The 18,272-nt window shown below is 37.1% G+C and overlaps 3 protein-coding genes across 4 annotated transcripts; 2 read left to right on the top strand and 1 right to left on the bottom strand.

The window, feature by feature from the left end:
• The first annotated feature begins 39 nt into the window (after window positions 1-39).
• LOC103831196 (probable LRR receptor-like serine/threonine-protein kinase At1g67720) lies at window positions 40-4,547 on the top strand. The gene is made up of 13 exons (XM_009107069.3): window positions 40-432; window positions 578-1,115; window positions 1,174-1,685; window positions 1,779-1,911; window positions 2,060-2,131; window positions 2,229-2,297; window positions 2,388-2,459; window positions 2,568-2,636; window positions 2,813-2,970; window positions 3,045-3,298; window positions 3,366-3,558; window positions 3,645-3,831; window positions 3,906-4,547. Exons 1-13 carry the CDS (start codon window positions 354-356, stop codon window positions 4,363-4,365), a joined length of 2,796 nt encoding a protein of 931 aa, XP_009105317.2. The 5' UTR covers window positions 40-353; the 3' UTR covers window positions 4,366-4,547.
• A 2,412-nt stretch (window positions 4,548-6,959) lies between these two features.
• LOC103831194 (ATP-dependent zinc metalloprotease FTSH 1, chloroplastic) lies at window positions 6,960-9,638 on the top strand. The gene is made up of 4 exons (XM_009107066.3): window positions 6,960-8,641; window positions 8,726-8,909; window positions 8,994-9,165; window positions 9,251-9,638. The coding sequence occupies exons 1-4, from the start codon at window positions 7,108-7,110 to the stop codon at window positions 9,470-9,472; spliced, it is 2,112 nt and encodes a 703-aa protein (XP_009105314.1). The 5' UTR covers window positions 6,960-7,107; the 3' UTR covers window positions 9,473-9,638.
• A 112-nt stretch (window positions 9,639-9,750) lies between these two features.
• On the bottom strand, window positions 9,751-12,728 carry LOC103831195 (serine/threonine-protein kinase BSK11). 2 transcript variants are annotated; one of them, XM_009107068.3, is made up of 7 exons: window positions 11,793-12,728; window positions 11,412-11,547; window positions 11,186-11,319; window positions 11,011-11,116; window positions 10,825-10,895; window positions 10,293-10,751; window positions 9,751-10,207 (listed from the first exon to the last, which is right to left on the bottom strand). In XM_009107068.3, the coding sequence occupies exons 1-7, from the start codon at window positions 12,150-12,152 to the stop codon at window positions 9,965-9,967; spliced, it is 1,509 nt and encodes a 502-aa protein (XP_009105316.1). In that variant the 5' UTR covers window positions 12,153-12,728; the 3' UTR covers window positions 9,751-9,964. The 2 variants fall into 2 exon arrangements, with proteins under 2 accessions (XP_009105316.1, XP_009105315.1); XM_009107067.3 differs by having other exon boundaries at window positions 10,825-10,910; window positions 11,793-12,724.
• Window positions 12,729-18,272: the final 5,544 nt, after the last annotated feature.

The raw sequence follows: 18,272 nt of genomic DNA, 5'->3' as shown, positions 1-18,272 counted from the left end.
TAAAAGAGTTGTTTTCAAACTTGAATTAAAGTTTCGTCAGGAAGTTGTGTGTGACACTCTCTCTCACTTTAACAAAAAGCAAGTAGCCAAAGCAGAAAAGGTGAAACTGATGCCTTTAATTTCCGGAATGAAGAAAAAGCAAAAGCTAATCCGAATATTAAATAAAGAAGACAAATACTCTGTGACCATTGTTACACTAATAAAGCAAAACACAAAGTTGGACTCTTTGCTTACTGTATTCTCTTCACACGCTTTCCTCCTCCTTCTCGTGACTCTCAAAAGCAAAAAAAGAATTTGTAATTTATATTAGATTCATAGAAATCTAAAGAGCATCGATGTTCCTGTGATCTTCAATGGGTCTTTCCTCAGCTCAACTTGCTGTAACATGCTTTTTCATAGTACTAGTACCTCATGCTCTGTCTCAAGTTGCAGGTACACTCTATGCCCATAACCTGTTCGTTAAAACGCTCCAAAGAGTATTTCTTTTTTTTTCTTGATGTTTTTTGATGTGCAGTGACAAAGCTTTTATCTTTATAACAAGGGTTAGTAGTTTTGATGAATGACTATGTTTTTGCAGAGTTTATAAGTATAGACTGTGGTGGCTCAAGTAACTACACAGACCCCAAAACTGGACTAGGATGGGTTTCAGATTCAGAGATCATCACCCACGGCAAGCCTGTAACTTTGGCCACTACCAATTCGAGCTCGTTGCAGTACACTAGGAGAAGAGATTTTCCAACGGATAACAAGAAGTACTGTTACAGGCTCAGCACCAAAGAGAGGAGGAGATACATTGTCAGGACAACGTTTCAATACGGTAGCTTGGGTAGTGAAGAAGCTTACCCGAAGTTTCAACTCTACTTAGACGCAACCAGATGGGCTACAGTGAGTGTCACGGAGGTCTCTAGGGTGTATGTTGAGGAGTTGATAGTGAGGGCAACTTCAAGTTATGTGGATGTGTGTGTCTGCTGTGCTATCACTGGCTCTCCTTTCATGTCTACTTTGGAGCTTCGACCGTTGAATCTCTCCATGTATGCCACTGATTATGAAGATAATTTCTTCTTGAAGGTTGCTGCTAGAGTCAATTTTGGTGCTCCAAGCATGGATGCCTTGAGGTAAAACCTTATTACAACTCTTCTTTGTGTAAAAATGCTGAAAGAGTTTCCCTTTTAGGTACCCAGATGATCCATATGACAGAATCTGGGAGTCAGATGTTAACAGACGGCCAAACTATCTCGTTGGTGTAGCTCCTGGAACGATAAGAATCAACACATCAAAGCCTGTAAATACATTGACGAGAGAGTATCCGCCTATGAAAGTCATGCAAACAGCAGTAGTCGGCACTCAAGGAATGATCAGCTATAGATTAAACCTGGAGGACTTCCCTGCCAATGCTCGGGCATATGCTTACTTTGCTGAGATTGAAGACCTCGGTGCTAATGACACCCGGAAGTTTCAGTTGGTTCAACCGTATTTCCCTGGTTATAGCAATGCAGTGGTGAATATCGCTGAGAATGCCAATGGTAGCTACACTCTCTATGAACCTAGCTACATGAATGTCACTTTCGATTTTGTTTTGTCGTTCTCGTTCGGGAAGACAAAGGATTCTACACGAGGGCCGATCCTTAATGCGATTGAAATTAGCAAGTATCTACAGATATCTTTGAAAACTGATAAGACTGATGGTGAGTACTAGAGGCTTGCTTCGTTGTTAATTTTTGTACCTATATTGTTTGCCTATTTATGAAAGAGCTTACAGAAGATTTGCATTACTGCAGTGTCTGTTCTTGATGCAATTCGTTTGATGTCTCCTGATAGCGATTGGGCCAATGAAGGAGGAGACCCTTGTGTCCCAGTTCTTTGGTCGTGGGTAAGCTGTAGCTCAACCTCACCACCTAGAGTCACGAAAATGTAAGATCTATAAAAAAAAGAGTTTTACATAAGGATACAGAGTTTGTGAAATTTTTTATTTTTTTTTTGGTAAAATGTAAAGATAAGTTTGTGAAATTTTATCCTTGAGATGATGCATATTGACCCCATTGGGTAAATCTTACAACAGTGCTCTATCAAGAAAAAATCTGAGGGGTGAGATTCTTCCTGACATCAATCATATGGAGGCATTGACAGAGTTGTGAGTGGTTCGATGCTGCATTAAACGATATTATCTTGGATTTGTCTCTCTTTGTATCTACGCCATTCTGTAGTTGAGTAAACTTGTTCTTTTATAGGCGGCTTGATGGTAATGGTTTGACTGGAACCCTTCCGGACCTGAGCAAACTTGTCAACCTGAAAATCATGTAAGCTATGCCAATTTTGACCAATATTTTTCTTGTAGTTGAAGATACTCGAATACCAGAAAGCTTTACTTTGCTTCGTATCTTCTACAGGCATCTAGAAAACAACCAACTAAGTGGATCACTCCCAGCATACCTTGGCCATCTACCAAATCTACAAGAACTGTAAGTAATCACAAATTTGGTTGCTTTAGCGGTTGACCTATGCTGATACTCTGGCTACAACTATCCACTCTATACATGGCAGTTTGAACAAATGTTATTATCTGGCAGGTTTATAAACAATAATTCTTTCAGAGGAACGATTCCTTCAGCATTGCTAAAGGGGAAATTTTTGTTCAAGTGAGTATCTTACAAGTTGATTTGTCGAGCACCAAAAGCTACCATTTTGTCAACAGATTGATTTCAACACGACTGTTGGAAATGAAATAAGCTTACCGAAGTTTAAAGTTCTCCATTTTGTTGATATAGATTCCTCTTCAAGTGTTAACACTCACCTTTAAAATGTTTTTCTCCAGGTATAATAACAATCCTGAGCTTCAGAACGAGGCAAAGCAAAAGCACTATTGGCTGATACTAGGGATATCAATAGCAGCTGTTGCAATTCTATTTCTGCTAGCTGGAGGAGGTCTTGTTTTACTATGTGTTCTCAGGAAGAAGAAAAGTGCTGATAAAGGTATATATATATATGTCTTGATTGTTATCAGGTTTCCTCGAAGTGGAGGGTTGTCTTACTCATGTTTCCTTCAGGTAATTCCACTGGGACTAAGAAAAAAGGTTTGGCAGCTTATTCAGCTGTGAGGGGAGGACACTTGTTAGATGAAGGTGTAGCATATTTCATATCGCTTCCTATCCTCGAAGAGGCCACTGATAATTTTTCCAAGAGAGTTGGAAAAGGAAGCTTTGGGTCTGTGTACTATGGTAGGATGAAAGACGGGAAAGAAGTTGCAGTCAAGATAACTGCAGATCCCTCTAGCCACTTGAACAGACAATTTGTAACTGAGGTATCAACTTATTTTGAATTCAAGATTCTTTAAGTAGACGACTTAACTGGGATAACAACCTGTGCAGGTTGCTCTGTTATCAAGAATCCACCACAGGAACTTGGTGCCTTTGATTGGATACTGTGAAGAGGCAGATCGGCGTCTATTGGTTTATGAATATATGCACAATGGAACCTTGGGAGATCATTTACACGGTACAAGCGACTACAAGCCATTAGATTGGCCAACTCGGCTACAAATTGCACAAGATGCTGCCAAAGGTTTGAAGTGAAATTTCAAGATTATATATTTTTTGTGTGGCTACTATTTGAATCCATTGGACAGACAAGACTTCAGATTATTACAGGTCTTGAATACTTGCATACTGGCTGCAATCCGAGTATTATCCATAGGGATGTGAAATCAAGCAATATTCTCCTGGACATTAACATGAGAGCCAAAGTATCCGACTTTGGACTCTCGAGGCAGACAGAGGAAGACGTGACTCATGTGTCCAGTGTCGCAAAAGGGACCGTTGGTTACCTTGATCCAGAGTAAAGCCACCAACACAACCTAAAATAGTCTTTTATTTCTCTGAACTTTGCCTGATACTGCATTGTTGTGACAGGTACTATGCTAGTCAGCAGCTGACAGAGAAGAGCGATGTCTACAGTTTCGGAGTTGTTCTCTTTGAGTTACTCTCTGGAAAGAAACCAGTCTCAGCTGAAGATTTTGGTCCTGAACTTAATATAGTTCACTGGGCAAGATCACTGATCCGTAAAGGAGACGTGTACGGGATCATAGATCCATGTATAGTAGGCAACGTGAAGATCGAGTCAATCTGGAGAGTGGCAGAGGTGGCAAACCAATGCGTTGAGCAGCGTGGGCATAACAGGCCAAGGATGCAGGAAGTGATTGTGGCCATACAAGAGGCGGTCAGGATCGAGAGAGGAAACGAGAACGGGCTAAAGTCATCGAGTTCGAGCAGCTCAAAGGCGCAATCGTCTCGTAAGACGTTGCTCACTAGCTTCCTCGAGATGGAGAGTCCTGACATCTCGAGAAACAGCTTAGCTCCAGCTGCTAGGTGACGAGTACTTCTCCTCTTGAAGGCTCAAGCTCTCATCTTTTTTGTACACTTTGTGGGAGTTACTATCTTCATATATATGAATGTGTGTGTATGTATGTAATGCAGTATGTGTATTTTTAATGTATCGACACACTTTCTTATATTAACTCTATAGATAATGAAAACTAGAACCACCAAGCATCACTCTAGCCGCGCGTCAACATCAGATGATTCTGAATTTTATTATAACACTCAGACAGGGGAAGGACACACATACATATATGCTTAAAATACTCGAGAAACTAAGCGTGAGACATAATCTAAGATAGAGAGACTGAGTACGGTAAGATTACCTTAGTCTTATACTTTATGCTGAAGATGTTAGAGGAGAGCGATGTAGAGAGTATTTATTTTACTTTGTTGTGGGATGATTGTGTTACATGCATCAGGTGGTGGCAACATATATATGTACGGGGGTTGTGTACTTGTGTTACACGCAGCGAAGGTTCTTGTTACACGTAGAGAGCTGTTCGTCACCACTATCATCTATTTGAGATTGGCATCAAAGATTTAGTGATCGACTTGTTATTGTATAACATTTTCAAATAGTATAGTTTTCTTCATGAACTAACATAGGCTTTTTTGGTTATATATATAGGCTAAAGCCCATATATAAGTAATAGTGCGACACATAAGATTGGTGACTAAGTTATTTCCAAATAATATAGTTTTTTCGATGAGCTAACATAGATTTTTTGGTTATTATATATATAGACTAAAGCCGGATATAACTTATAGTGCGACACATAGGATTAGTGACTAAGTTATTTTGACGAATTTTTATCTTTAAAAAATAGAGTTAATGTCGTGTGATTTGCCAGACCACATATCATATATTCCTTCTTTACTTTAATTTATTCCAAAACTGAGATATGTTTTAATTAGTTCACTAGGTAAACACCTCTACATTCTATAAATTTAACCTTTCACAAGTTCAACAATAAACCTTTTCTTGTTTCACCAATACAGGCGAGATCACTGATCCGTAAAGGAGACGTGTACGGGATCATAGATCCATGTATAGTAGGGCAACGTGAAGATCGAGTCAATCTGGAGAGTGGCAGAGGTGGCAAACCAATGCGTTGAGCAGCGTGGGCATAACAGGCCAATGATGCAGGTAGTGATTGTGGCCATACAAGAGGCGGTCAGGATCGAGAGAGGAAACGAGAACGGGCTAAAGTCATCGAGTTCGAGCAGCTCAAAGGCGCAATCATCTGGTAAGACGTTGCTCACTAGCTTCCTTGAGATAGAGAGTCATGACATCTCAAGAAACAGCTTGGCATCAAAGATTTAGTGCTCGACTTGTTATTGTATAAGATTTTCAAATAGTATATAGTTTTCTTCTTTTTCTGATAAACTGATAGGTTTTTTATATATATATATATATAGGCTAAAGTCAGATATAAGCTATATAAGTAATAGTGCGACACATAAGATTAGTGACTAAGCTATTTTTAAATGATATGGTTTTTTTAATGAACTAACATAGGTTTTTTGGTTATATATAGATTAAATCCGAATATAACTTATAGTGTGACACATAGGATTAGTGACTAAGCTATTTTAATGAACTTTTATCTTTAAAAAATAGAATTAATATCGTGTGATCGGCTAAACCACATATCATATATTCTTTTTTTACTTTAATTAGTTCCAAATCTGAGATTTGTTTTAGTTTGCTAACGTCTCACATAAAGATTAGTTCATCAAAGTAATTTTGTATTTAGAGTTAAGTAGTCAAATTAGTGAGCAAAATAGGAGGAAAATCAAGAATATGAATACCCTCTTATCCAATTGTTTCATGTTGGAGACACTCTCGGTGAGTTTAGCAAAATCTTGGTTTTAAACTTCTGAACTCTTATGTGATTATGCAATTTGTGAACAATGTGGAAGTACGATGGGGAAAAGGACTCGGTTCTACAGGTGACGAAAGAGGCGTACATTAACTGCAACACCACAAACCCAGCAGCCAGTTACACCAATGGAGACACTAAGGTGAAGCTAGAGAGATCTTGACATTTCTTCTTCATCAGTGGCTCTAAGAGCAACTGCGTCCAAGGCGAGAAGCTTCACACTGTCGTCATGTCATCTCGTGGCACCTTCTCCTGCTCTTTTGGAAGCTCAAGCTGTTCCTCCTGCAAGTGGTTCTGCTTCTTCTTTGACTAGTCGGATTGGGGTTTTGGCATTTGTTGGATTAGCAATCGTTTTTCTCTGAGTTTTACTTTTGTTTAGATTCCATCTCTGCTATAGATTCTTCTATCTATGAGATTGTTTTAAAATCAGTTACTAACCACAATGCAATATTGGTACATCATACAAAGATGACAAACTAATTTTCTCATACTATATTTTCATTCTAATTTAGATATTTAAATTTACGAATTTTCTTGTTTCAAAAAAAAAAAAATTTACGAATTTTCTAAATTTTTTTATAAAGATCTCGGTTTGGGTTGGGCTAAGAGTTTGGGCCTGAACGACAAATGGCGAGACTTAACTTTTTTCTTTTGGCATCATTAATCCACTGAACATGTGGACATGAATCACAAACGTAGACGAAGCAGAAACACTTAAGGATATGGTTGCTGTTTCAATCTCTTCCTCCAGAATTTTCACAAAGTAAACATCCTTTCTTCTTCCCCCTTTCTCATTTATATCCCCTCAAAGACGAAGAAGAAGAAGAAGAAGTAGAGTTAGTCCCCATACAATGGCCTCAACCTCGTTACGCTCCTCACTCTTCTTCGGATCCAACGTCATAATCTCATCCCCCACTCCCAAAACCACAAAACCCTCCTTCCACATCACTCGATCCTCTGTCGATGACAAACCCTTAAAGTCCCTCCCTTCACGAGCCGCCTTAGCAGCTATCCTCTTCTCATCATCAATCTCCTCCCAATCCCCAAAGGCCCTAGCTTTAGACCAGCCCCTTACCCCCACCCAACCCATCGTCATCGAAGCTCAATCACTCTCCCCCTCTCCCTCATCTCTCTCCCCCTTTGCTCAAAGCCAAGTGATTACAGCTCCCAACCCGAAAGCCCAATCATCATCCTCGGATCTCCCCGATGGATCTCAGTGGCGGTACAGCGAGTTCCTCAACGCGGTTAAGAAGGGTAAAGTCGAGAGAGTCAGATTCAGCAAAGACGGCTCCGTTCTCCAGCTCACCGCCGTCGATAACCGCCGCGCCTCCGTCGTGGTCCCCAACGACCCCGATCTCATCGATATCTTGGCCATGAACGGCGTCGACATCTCCGTCTCCGAGGGGGAGTCCGGTAACGATCTCTTCACCATCATCGGGAACTTGATTTTCCCGATCTTGGCTTTTGGTGGGCTTTTTTTACTATTCAGGAGAGCTGGAGGTGGGCCTGGTGGGCCTGGAGGGTTAGGTGGGCCGATGGATTTCGGAAGGTCCAAATCCAAGTTTCAGGAAGTTCCCGAGACAGGTGTCTCATTCGCTGACGTGGCTGGAGCTGACCAGGCGAAGCTTGAGCTGCAAGAAGTCGTCGACTTTTTGAAGAATCCGGATAAGTACACTGCCTTGGGCGCCAAGATTCCCAAAGGTTGTCTCCTCGTGGGTCCCCCCGGGACTGGTAAGACTCTTTTAGCTAGAGCTGTGGCTGGAGAGGCTGGAGTGCCGTTCTTCTCCTGCGCGGCGTCTGAGTTTGTTGAGCTTTTCGTTGGTGTGGGTGCCTCTAGGGTTAGGGATTTGTTTGAGAAGGCGAAGGCTAAGGCGCCTTGTATTGTTTTTATCGATGAGATTGATGCTGTGGGGAGGCAGAGAGGAGCTGGGATGGGAGGAGGGAATGATGAGAGGGAGCAGACGATTAATCAGTTGCTGACTGAGATGGATGGGTTTAGTGGTAACTCTGGTGTGATTGTTTTGGCTGCTACGAATAGGCCTGATGTGCTTGACTCTGCGTTGTTGAGGCCTGGGAGGTTTGATAGGCAGGTGACGGTTGATAGGCCTGATGTTGCTGGGAGAGTTAAGATTCTTCAGGTTCATTCTAGAGGGAAGGCGATTGGGAAAGATGTGGACTTTGATAAGGTTGCGAGGAGGACGCCTGGTTTCACTGGTGCTGATTTGCAGAACTTGATGAATGAGGCGGCGATTCTTGCGGCGAGGCGGGAGCTTAAGGAGATAAGCAAGGATGAGATCTCTGATGCTCTTGAGAGGATCATTGCTGGACCTGAGAAGAAGAATGCTGTTGTCTCTGATGAGAAGAAGAGGCTTGTTGCTTACCATGGTTAGCATTATTTATTTTTTTCTAAATATTATGTTGTTTGAGAACGTGCTTTAAGTTCTGAGTGTGAGTTTTTGAATTTTGCAGAGGCTGGTCATGCTTTAGTCGGTGCTCTTATGCCGGAGTATGATCCTGTTGCTAAGATTTCAATCATTCCTCGTGGTCAAGCTGGTGGGCTTACCTTCTTTGCTCCCAGTGAAGAGAGACTAGAGTCTGGTCTGTACAGTAGAAGCTACCTCGAGAATCAAATGGCTGTTGCACTTGGTGGAAGGTTAGTTAGTAATGGCCTCAGACACAAAAAGCCAGTTCTTTTGATTTGTGTTAAAAACCCATCTCTCTGTCTCTCTTGTCGCAGGGTTGCAGAGGAGGTGATCTTTGGTGATGACAATGTGACGACTGGAGCATCAAATGATTTCATGCAGGTGTCTCGTGTGGCACGTCAGATGATAGAGAGGTTCGGGTTCAGCAAAAAGATTGGACAAGTTGCCGTTGGTGGCCCTGGTGGAAACCCCTTCATGGGTCAACAAGTATGTTTTACTAAACGAACTTGGTTTCTCTGTTTCATCATTACCATTTGTTGTTACTTACCTCCATGTCTTTTTGTTTTTGCAGATGTCTTCACAGAAAGACTACTCAATGGCAACTGCTGATATCGTAGATGCTGAGGTGAGAGAGCTGGTGGAGAAGGCGTACAAGAGAGCCACGGACATCATCACAACTCACATTGATATCCTACACAAGCTTGCGCAGCTCTTGATCGAGAAAGAAACTGTTGATGGAGAAGAGTTCATGAGTCTCTTTATTGACGGCCAAGCTGAGTTGTATGTTTCTTAATTTCATCAAATATTCCAAAGTTGACATTTGCTTTTAAATGCCATTAGCTGTTAATGTATACTAGACCATTACTCCTGCGTATATATTTTCTTTTGTAAAATACTCTGTTTCTACATGGACGTCATCCATATGAACCATCATACTTGGTAAGCTTAGAAACTTATTATGTTTTGTTAGCAGTATCAACTTCATATAGTTGCACCTATATCCATCTTCTTTGGATAGTGTGGATATAAAATACAAATTAAATCAAGTGGTTTGGTTACTTTGGTTAAGAATATTTGAACCTACGTAGTATACAATGGATAAAAATATTTGAACCTACATAGTATACAATGGTAGAGAATATTGTGAAGCAATATCTTAACACCTTACAAACTGTTATACAGATGATTTGTGTTCATATAAGTCTTCCAGCTACTCTTCAGCATACACATAAATTTCTTGTTCTATTTTTCAACACAAATACTTTGAAGTATAATGCAATGTGTTTCAGTTTATGAGCCTCTTGTCTTCCAAGATCTTGGCTTCTTTTAACATGGTACCTGAGTCTTCTAGCATATTCAGCTTTGCAAGTGCCACAGCCTGAAGATAGAGCGCAGTGGGCCAGTTCGGATAAACACACTGTGCTTGCATCGCATCTCTGAGTGCTGCATCTGCCTGGTCACAGAAGAGATGACAAATACTTCTTCTTGCATAAACAGTGGGAGAGATCATGATCCCTGTTTCTATGAACTGCAAAAATTCAGCACCTTAATTAGAATTCAGGTTGAGTGTTTATGTTGTGTTTTATGTTTTGTTTCTTTTTTTTTCGCCATGCCTGAGTATATTTTTCAATAGAAGATTGAAAATCTTTGTTCCGAAAAGCCGAATCCCCTTGCTGTCTAGTGTTCCACACATCTTTGATCTGTTGAGACCATTGCTGAAAAGAGAGCTCACAAGTAACGTCATCATTGTAATCTGCTGCCTCAAGAATCTGCTGAAAAGCTGTGAGGTCCATACGGTGAGAAGCATCGTAAAGTAGAGAACTCTCAGGTTCTTTTTCGGGGTTTTCGAGTTTCGAAATCCCAAGCATTTCATAGGAGGGAACATTTAGCTTGTGTTGAAGTGTAGCAAGAACTGAGATGATATCTTTAACCTCCGGCCTGTCCTTTGGGTTATTCTCTAGGCATTTTGAAGCTAATTCAAACACAGTGGCTGCTTCTTCGTCTGGATAGTTTCCTTCCAAGTGTGAATCTATGAAGACGGGTAAGTTTTGTTTTTGAATTGTGTCAACGGCCTGAGATAAGACATGTCAATTTTACAAACATATAGAACCAAACCAAATTTGCTAGACAAGTAGGTTCACTCACATGACTTGGAGGGACATGTTTACCACTAACAAGATCCAAAAGAAACGTCCCAAAGCTGAAGACAACACTCTCTGGAATTAACGTACCTAACGTGTATTATATATACATCATTTGCCACAAAGAAGGTATACAAAACAGATAATGTTTTAAAGAACTAAATACTTAGTGTAAGACATAAAACGTTACCATCTCTAAGATACTCAGGCGGTGTATAAGCGAGATTCGTGCTGAAGTTTTTGCCATCTTTGCTATCTTTCATCCACCCAAAACATGAAAGCCGAGGATTCCCATTCTGACTGACGAAAAATTCTTAGCAGCTTTTCTCACAAACCCATTTTAAGTAATGTGCAAATGATGTTACCTCATCAAAGAGAACCCGGTAAGCATTGAGATCATGGTACAATGTGCGTCCACTCTGTCTACAATATTCCAAAGCTTCAGCTACATAAAGTGCAACTCTCAACCGCATAGCCCACTCCATGGTTTGTTTCTCCCCTGTAACTCGCAAAAACTCGGGTCTTATCAACCAAGTAAAGATACATCTGAACACTAACCGCGAATGAAGATAAGTTTTGGGATATTCGTACAATGAAACAGATGCTTGGTAAGGGTATCATTAGGCATGTACTCTGAAACGAGCAGCCTTTCATCTCCCTCACAACAATAACCTATCAAATTCACCAGCCTCATATGCCTCATTTTCCCGATATCCCTAGCTTCTGCCTGCATAACCGAACAGTTGGTACGTATAATCATATTAAACATTTTTGTCCGAAATCAAAAACCATGCCACCATTGGTCCTCAATTATAATCCTATCAAAAACTATGTTTATTATAGCTTGGCCATGCCAACATAGGACCATGTTACTAGACCTTATTACAAAACCTAGACGTAACTATTCATTTTGTGGATTACTTAGACCTCGATATAAAATATATAGTAGGGACATATTTTCAAAAAACGTACGGCGAATTGTTTGGGGTCGGGCCATGTTGATTTGGAGAATTTTTTAACGGCGATTTGACGCATGTCGTCTTTAAGACAGCCTTGGTAAACGACATTGGGTGTTTGGTCGGAACAAACCGATACGACAGCGTTTACGCTGAAATTGTTCGTGGCTTCACGAAGGTCCGCTGCTGAGAACTCGGAGAAGTCCGGAACGGTGGAGAAATGCCATCCCCTGCCGTTACCTACGCCTTCATTATTAACACGGTGACGGTTGTTCCTATTACTGCGTTTGCCGCCACGACGGGCGGAAACATCCCCTGAGGTTTTCTTGTCACGCAATGACAACGGTTTCAGGAAAGACGATTGGCAGCATCCCATGACCCGAGGCGAGGCGAGTCGAGTCGTTAAAAAACTCGTTCCTCAGACCATTAAAGGTTCCTTACGTATAGTTTTGTTTTTTTCTTGCCGGTTGCTTTGGCATCTATTTTCCTTGGCTTCTCTGCAACTTCCAGAATTGTCGATGTCGTGCAGGGAATCGTTGGTTTCAAACAATAAAAGGGTCGTTTCGTCTTTTCTCTTCTAACTGAACATATTAATTTCCTGTTTTCTCGCGCATGTTTTAGGTTTTAATTTGTTTTTAAAAGCAGAAATTATTTTGTTTAGATGATTATCCCACGTTTTTCCTGCCAGACAAGATAAACAGTTAATCACCATTGTTCGAAGCCCATTAAATGATTTTTTTTTTAAAACGATATTTACTTTGCCAGCAAATATGAAAAAAGTTGCTAAAAGTATCCATCAAATTTTAGAAAAAAATCTACATACACCAACGATATCATCTTTCTTAACAACAGTCTCTTCTTCACATCAACATGTCTAATGTGCACAAACTACCTAATATGGTGATTACAAGCCCGTGCTTTGTTATATGGCTATGGTCTTGCAAACCATCTCAATGCCGCCCCGAAGATTCCACCTGCAACACTTACCACTGGTGATGTAATCACTAAAAATTGAGAGTATGTCCACTAGACAAGAAAAGACATGTTGATTTTTTTTTTTTTTTGGAACTCTGACATGTTGATTTATAACGCTCTCGCACAACTATTGTGTCTCAGATCTGGAAAAATTTGGCTGCTACATATATATGTCAAACCAAGTTATTGTCATATCAAACAACTCAAGAATCAACTAAGAAAAAACACCAAAGGTAACAAATCCATGATGGGCGTGATGTCTAAGCTTGACCAAATTATAATCCTTGGAAAACCATATGATCATGAGGATCAAGTAGAGATTATTCTTGTTGGCCTATCGACCAATACAAGACAATTGTAGAATATATAGAAGGTAAAGATACTCCACTGAGTATCAATATATTTCACGAGATTTTACTAATTAAACCATGAGACCAAATTACTTGCAGCCAGAGATGTACCCTCCATGGTGATACCGGCTTCTGCCAATCATATGCAACATCTTCAACAAAACAACTACAACATTTTCTGCATCAACAAGTATAACAACAACAAGAGGTAACAACATTTCTTACAATAATGATTGCAGCTATCAGTTCGCACATGCTTCAAACACACATCCTTTCAAACCATGTCCCTTCAAACCTTACTTTGGCAAATATCAACTCTGCCTTGCTCAAGGCCACAACAACAAACAAACGATCTCCACAGTTTCAAAGTCTCCAGTAACAATTGGTGAATGATGCCAATGTAAGTTATTTTCGGCCATGGCAACCTCACGCAAATATTGTTATGAATTCTCCTTACAAAGCTGCAAATTGGCTATTGAACTCAGGAGCTACGCACCATATATCATTTCTGACCTTAACAACTTGTCCTTACGGCAGCCTTATTATGGAGGTTATGATGTCCAATAGCTGACGGTTCAAGCTTACCAATCTCACACTCAGGTTTATCCACTCTCTCAACCCTAACTCATAACCTAGTGTTACATAACATATGTGTAACAAATATTGATAAGAATCTTATTTCGATATATCGACTATGTGATACTAATGGAGTTTTGGCTGAATTCTTTCCGGCATATTTTCAAGTGAAAGATATCATCACGGAGGTCTCATTACTCTAAGGCAAAACTAGTAATAGACTATATGAATGTCATGTCTCATCTTGTCAAGCAACAGACATGGTTACCTCATCAAACCCAAAAACATCTTTTTTTTTTGTGGTATTCTCGGTTAGGCCATCCATCATTATCTATTTTAGATATTATTGTTTCTCAGTTTTTATTTCCTACTTCTTATACTTCTCAAAAAGTTATATTTGTTTGTCATTTACAAACTCCTTTATTATCTCTTTTAGTTCACTTGAATACATGTTCACGGATGTTTTGGTCCTCACTTATTATTTTGAAAATCCTAATCATTTATAAATATAATTAATTGTTTTTTTGAACATTAAATATAATTAATTGTTAATATAAATAAACTATAAACTATATATAATAAAATAATGTTAAAAATCAAATTCTAAAGTAATTAATAGCATTTATTTTTTAAAATATTAGTTATTTATTTGGATAACATAGTTAAAAAACAAATTAAAAATCTCTATCACCATAATAAAAATAGAAGATAACTCAATTTAAATTATCTAAAAAACCGTACTATAAATTTTAGTCACAACGAAACTAGACACAGCGAAGCTATGGCTAAAAGGTAATCTTTTCAATATGGAGGGAATATCTATTTAGAACAAAATATGATTTTTAGGACAAAAATATGTTTCCCCTCCTTCGCGTCATAAATGGCATCAACTCATTTAATGATACATTTTTCAAAAAAAAAGTCATTTATAAATAAGGTTAAAACAGAAAATTCGAATTAAATTATAATTATCATATATATTATATACTATGTACATAGGTATTTCAAATATCTCATAAATCTTAAATAATTTTTATTTGACCTAAAAACCAGCATATATATAATACTCCCTCCATTAACTATTAAAAACTGCACAGTTGCAAAAGTCAGCATCTTCTTTTAAGTTAAGTAGTTAACAAAAAGCGTAATGTCTATTAAAAATAAAGAACGTAATGTGAAGATTTAATTCAGAATATGAATATTGTTGTTAAATGAAAAGCTGCAAAAAAGGTAAAGATCAAATGAAGTTTATGTGTGAATTAAATATATATTAGTCTGATCACTATATTATGCGCACAACTCTTATTCTATATTATTAAGATATTGACAAATGTATATCTAAAATATCACAAAAATATGTTTTCGATAAACCACGATTTAAAATGAAAAAAAAAAACCTTAGCTAACTTTCTATTAATGCTTCGTAAAGTACAGCTCAATTTTTTATTAAAGTACTTAAATCATTTAGTAATCATTTTATTTTAAGATTTGGGAAAAATAAGAAAATCTATGTTTGAAAATATTTATCATACAAAAATTTGTAGAAAAATAAAATATCATAAGATATATCTTTTTTTGTTTCTTTAAATTCGATTATGTATTTTTATGTGTGCGCAACTCAACAAAAATTGTAAAAAGATTATCGAAAGTATGGACATAACAACACCAATGTAGAATTTCTATCCACTTTGTTTTATGGTCTTAAATAATTTTTTTCTTTAACGAAAATAAAACCTTTTCATAATTTTTACCCAATTGTTCTACTATTATATAGTAAAGTGAGTTATACATCATAATCAGGTATCTGTACCATCTATTATAAATAATGAGGAAAGTTGATGAAAGAATAAATTAGAGAAAATAAATAACCTCAAGTAGGGAATATTTATACACACATTTATTTTCTTATATTAAAAATGTTTGTAGAAACCAAATATTTTAAGAAAATAATACCATTAGAATAAATATAAGGAGAGAGTGTCCTCCAGAAAGATAAGAAGGGCTAAAATCATCTTAATCCTTCCAATTTGTGGGCCACCAATCATACACATACACCTTTATCTTTTTGGAAATATTTGTCAATTTTTTTTGTTCAGTAACTTACTTTGTTAGTGGGCATTTTCCATTTAGTTACTTTTTAGAATACTAATAATAATATAAATTTAAAATCATTTTGAATATTAATATGTTTTGTTTATATAGTACTTCATTCTCTCCCTAACCTCTCATAAATTTAACCTTTAATCACTCTATTTTTTAAGCTGAAAATGACTTCAAAATTTATATTATCTTCTTAATTATATTGTCTTAGAGAAAAGAGTTGTCCCAAAACCGGCAATGAGTAGCTAAACATATATGAGTTGATCGCAAAAAATGTTTTGTAGTTAGTATATTTAAGTTTCTATAGTTATAGTGAATTGTTATTTTAAATGACTCGTACTTGGAAAATTATTATAATATCTTATCTTTTAAATCTATTTTGAATAAAATTTTCGAGTTAAATTACTTCCAATAATTTAGATACAAAATACAAAGTTTATATAGATAAATATCTCAAAAATAACAAAAGATATCATATGCAGCCGCATGTTTTTCTTTTGGCTGCATGGAGTTGCAATAAAATGATTATGGAGACTTTTGCAGGCAAAAGAATTACAATGTGATTATTACTGGCTCCAGGAAAGTCGTTCCATAAATGAACAGTCAATAGGAATGTTTAACTATTTTGATATTTTGAGTAAATCAATAGGGCTACTAGTTCAGTGAAGCATAGAAATTACTATGTGATATTTTTGAGTAAATCAATAGGGATAATAGTTCAGTGAAGCATAGGAATGTTAAACTATTGAAGTAAAAAAGTTAGTGGTTGTTAAACAAAATTCTTGCCAACTTTTATTGGGTAATTTGAAACGTATAACTTGGATTCCACTGTGCTTTAATTGGTGCTTTTGTAACTAAATAAGTCTCGTATGTTCTTATTATTTTGTTCTAATTTTTTTATATTTTCTCTGTTTTTGTAACAATATTCTTCTGATTTTTTCCTTTGTATTAAATAATGTTTCATTTAATTACCTTGAAGTGTAATTTATTGGGCATATAAAATTGAACTGAAATTTTTATTGAAGCATAAATATCTTTTTTTAGTTTATACAAACTTTTTAGTGTTATGTGTAATTAGATTGAACATTTTTAGTATTATTTGTTTAGTTTGGTCTAATATATTAGTTCTATCTAGTATTTGGATTTGGGATACAACGACGTAAATAACCTGAGGAATGAAGATATATGGCTTTTAACCTTCATATATAGCCCGACGGTGTGGCTACACTTCAAATTAGAGATTGGTTCGAAACTAAGAAGTCGCACGATTCAGTAGCTGACGCGGAAACATCATCTCACCTAAATTTGTTTAGGTCACTTGTTAAAAATGAACGGTGTTAAAAGATGAGTGATTACACAAAAAAAAAGAGAGCAGCTATTGGTAGTTAAGACAACCAGATAAACCGAATGCAGCACATGCATCTCCATTATGAAGACTCGAGTTAGGTTATCTCAGTCACTTGCCAATTACTCTAATATTTACTATCTTTTTACTTTTATTTTCGGGAAGAAAATAAAAAATATTTCATTTTTGTTTATCAAATCTTATCTACAAAATTCAAGTGTAAACAATATCTCTTTAATTCATTTTTATTTTATTTTCCTGATAATATGATATATTTGCATATAACCATTTAATTTACTTATATAATAATTGCGAAAATATATTGTCATTATGCAATATATTTTCTTTGTTTCAGAATATAAATATTATAGAGGTTTTACTATTCCAAAATACATATAATGCTTTCACGTTTTGAACAAATTTTCATTTATTGAGATTTGTGTGACCAATTGTATTTACCCTCTCATGACTGATTGTTTACTATAAATTTTAAATATTTTCCTAATTTTATGTGTTTGAGATGAAACAATAATACATGCATTGATACAAAATCTGTGGAATTATACGGAATATAGCTCATAATTTTTAGTGTGCATAGAAGTGATCATGTTCTGTTCAATAGGATTCACTAACACCCTCATTGGTTTCCAGTTATTTATGTCCCAGTCTATTAGGATGCGCTAACACACTCATTGGTTTCCAGTTATTATACTCTCCATAATTAGATAATAAAATGTTCTTTTGATTAACTACCATTATCAAACCATTTATAATGGTGAATAACGTACTGAGAAACTTCAATTAAAGGAACGATTAATGCTCATTGGTAGTGGTCTGATACTTATACCACCCAATAATTAGAGGGCTAAAGCATTAAGAATTTGATTTACATGCACATAATTGATGATTAGTGTTGCAAAGCAGCGCGTAGATGACACGAGTCAGCATGATGGAGACATTAGGCAAATTAAGGGTTTAAAATTTGACCACAAAGTATGAAATGTCGGCAGGTGATTGGAGAAATGACACTACCGGGCATGTGTGTGAGTCTAATCCAACCTTAGTGCATCTTTTGTAGTGCATTATTATAACCCCTATATCTATTCTATATGTTTATCAATTAATTAATTGCGACGAATATATGCACAAA

The sequence above is a fragment of the Brassica rapa genome, chromosome A07 (genome assembly GCF_000309985.2).
Source record: "Brassica rapa cultivar Chiifu-401-42 chromosome A07, CAAS_Brap_v3.01, whole genome shotgun sequence".
Lineage (NCBI taxonomy): Eukaryota > Viridiplantae > Streptophyta > Magnoliopsida > Brassicales > Brassicaceae > Brassica > Brassica rapa.
Note: the sequence above shows the minus strand (reverse complement) of the source record. Positions and strands in the feature narration are given on the sequence as shown.

Excerpts from the sequence above, each read along its gene's own strand:
- LOC103831196 (XM_009107069.3), top strand. The coding sequence starts at position 354 with ATGGGTCTTTCCTCAGCTCAACTTGCTGTAACATGCTTTTTCATAGTA. Across the intron at positions 433-577 it reads TGCTCTGTCTCAAGTTGCAG|AGTTTATAAGTATAGACTGT; the intron begins GTACACTCTATG and ends ATGTTTTTGCAG. Across the intron at positions 2,132-2,228 it reads ATGGAGGCATTGACAGAGTT|GCGGCTTGATGGTAATGGTT; the intron begins GTGAGTGGTTCG and ends GTTCTTTTATAG.
- LOC103831194 (XM_009107066.3), top strand. The coding sequence starts at position 7,108 with ATGGCCTCAACCTCGTTACGCTCCTCACTCTTCTTCGGATCCAACGTC. Across the intron at positions 8,642-8,725 it reads GAGGCTTGTTGCTTACCATG|AGGCTGGTCATGCTTTAGTC; the intron begins GTTAGCATTATT and ends TGAATTTTGCAG. Across the intron at positions 8,910-8,993 it reads GCTGTTGCACTTGGTGGAAG|GGTTGCAGAGGAGGTGATCT; the intron begins GTTAGTTAGTAA and ends CTCTTGTCGCAG.
- LOC103831195 (XM_009107067.3), bottom strand. The coding sequence starts at position 12,152 with ATGGGATGCTGCCAATCGTCTTTCCTGAAACCGTTGTCATTGCGTGAC. Across the intron at positions 11,117-11,185 it reads ACCGGGTTCTCTTTGATGAG|AATGGGAATCCTCGGCTTTC; the intron begins GTAACATCATTT and ends TTCGTCAGTCAG. Across the intron at positions 10,208-10,292 it reads CTATTGAAAAATATACTCAG|TTCATAGAAACAGGGATCAT; the intron begins GCATGGCGAAAA and ends GAATTTTTGCAG.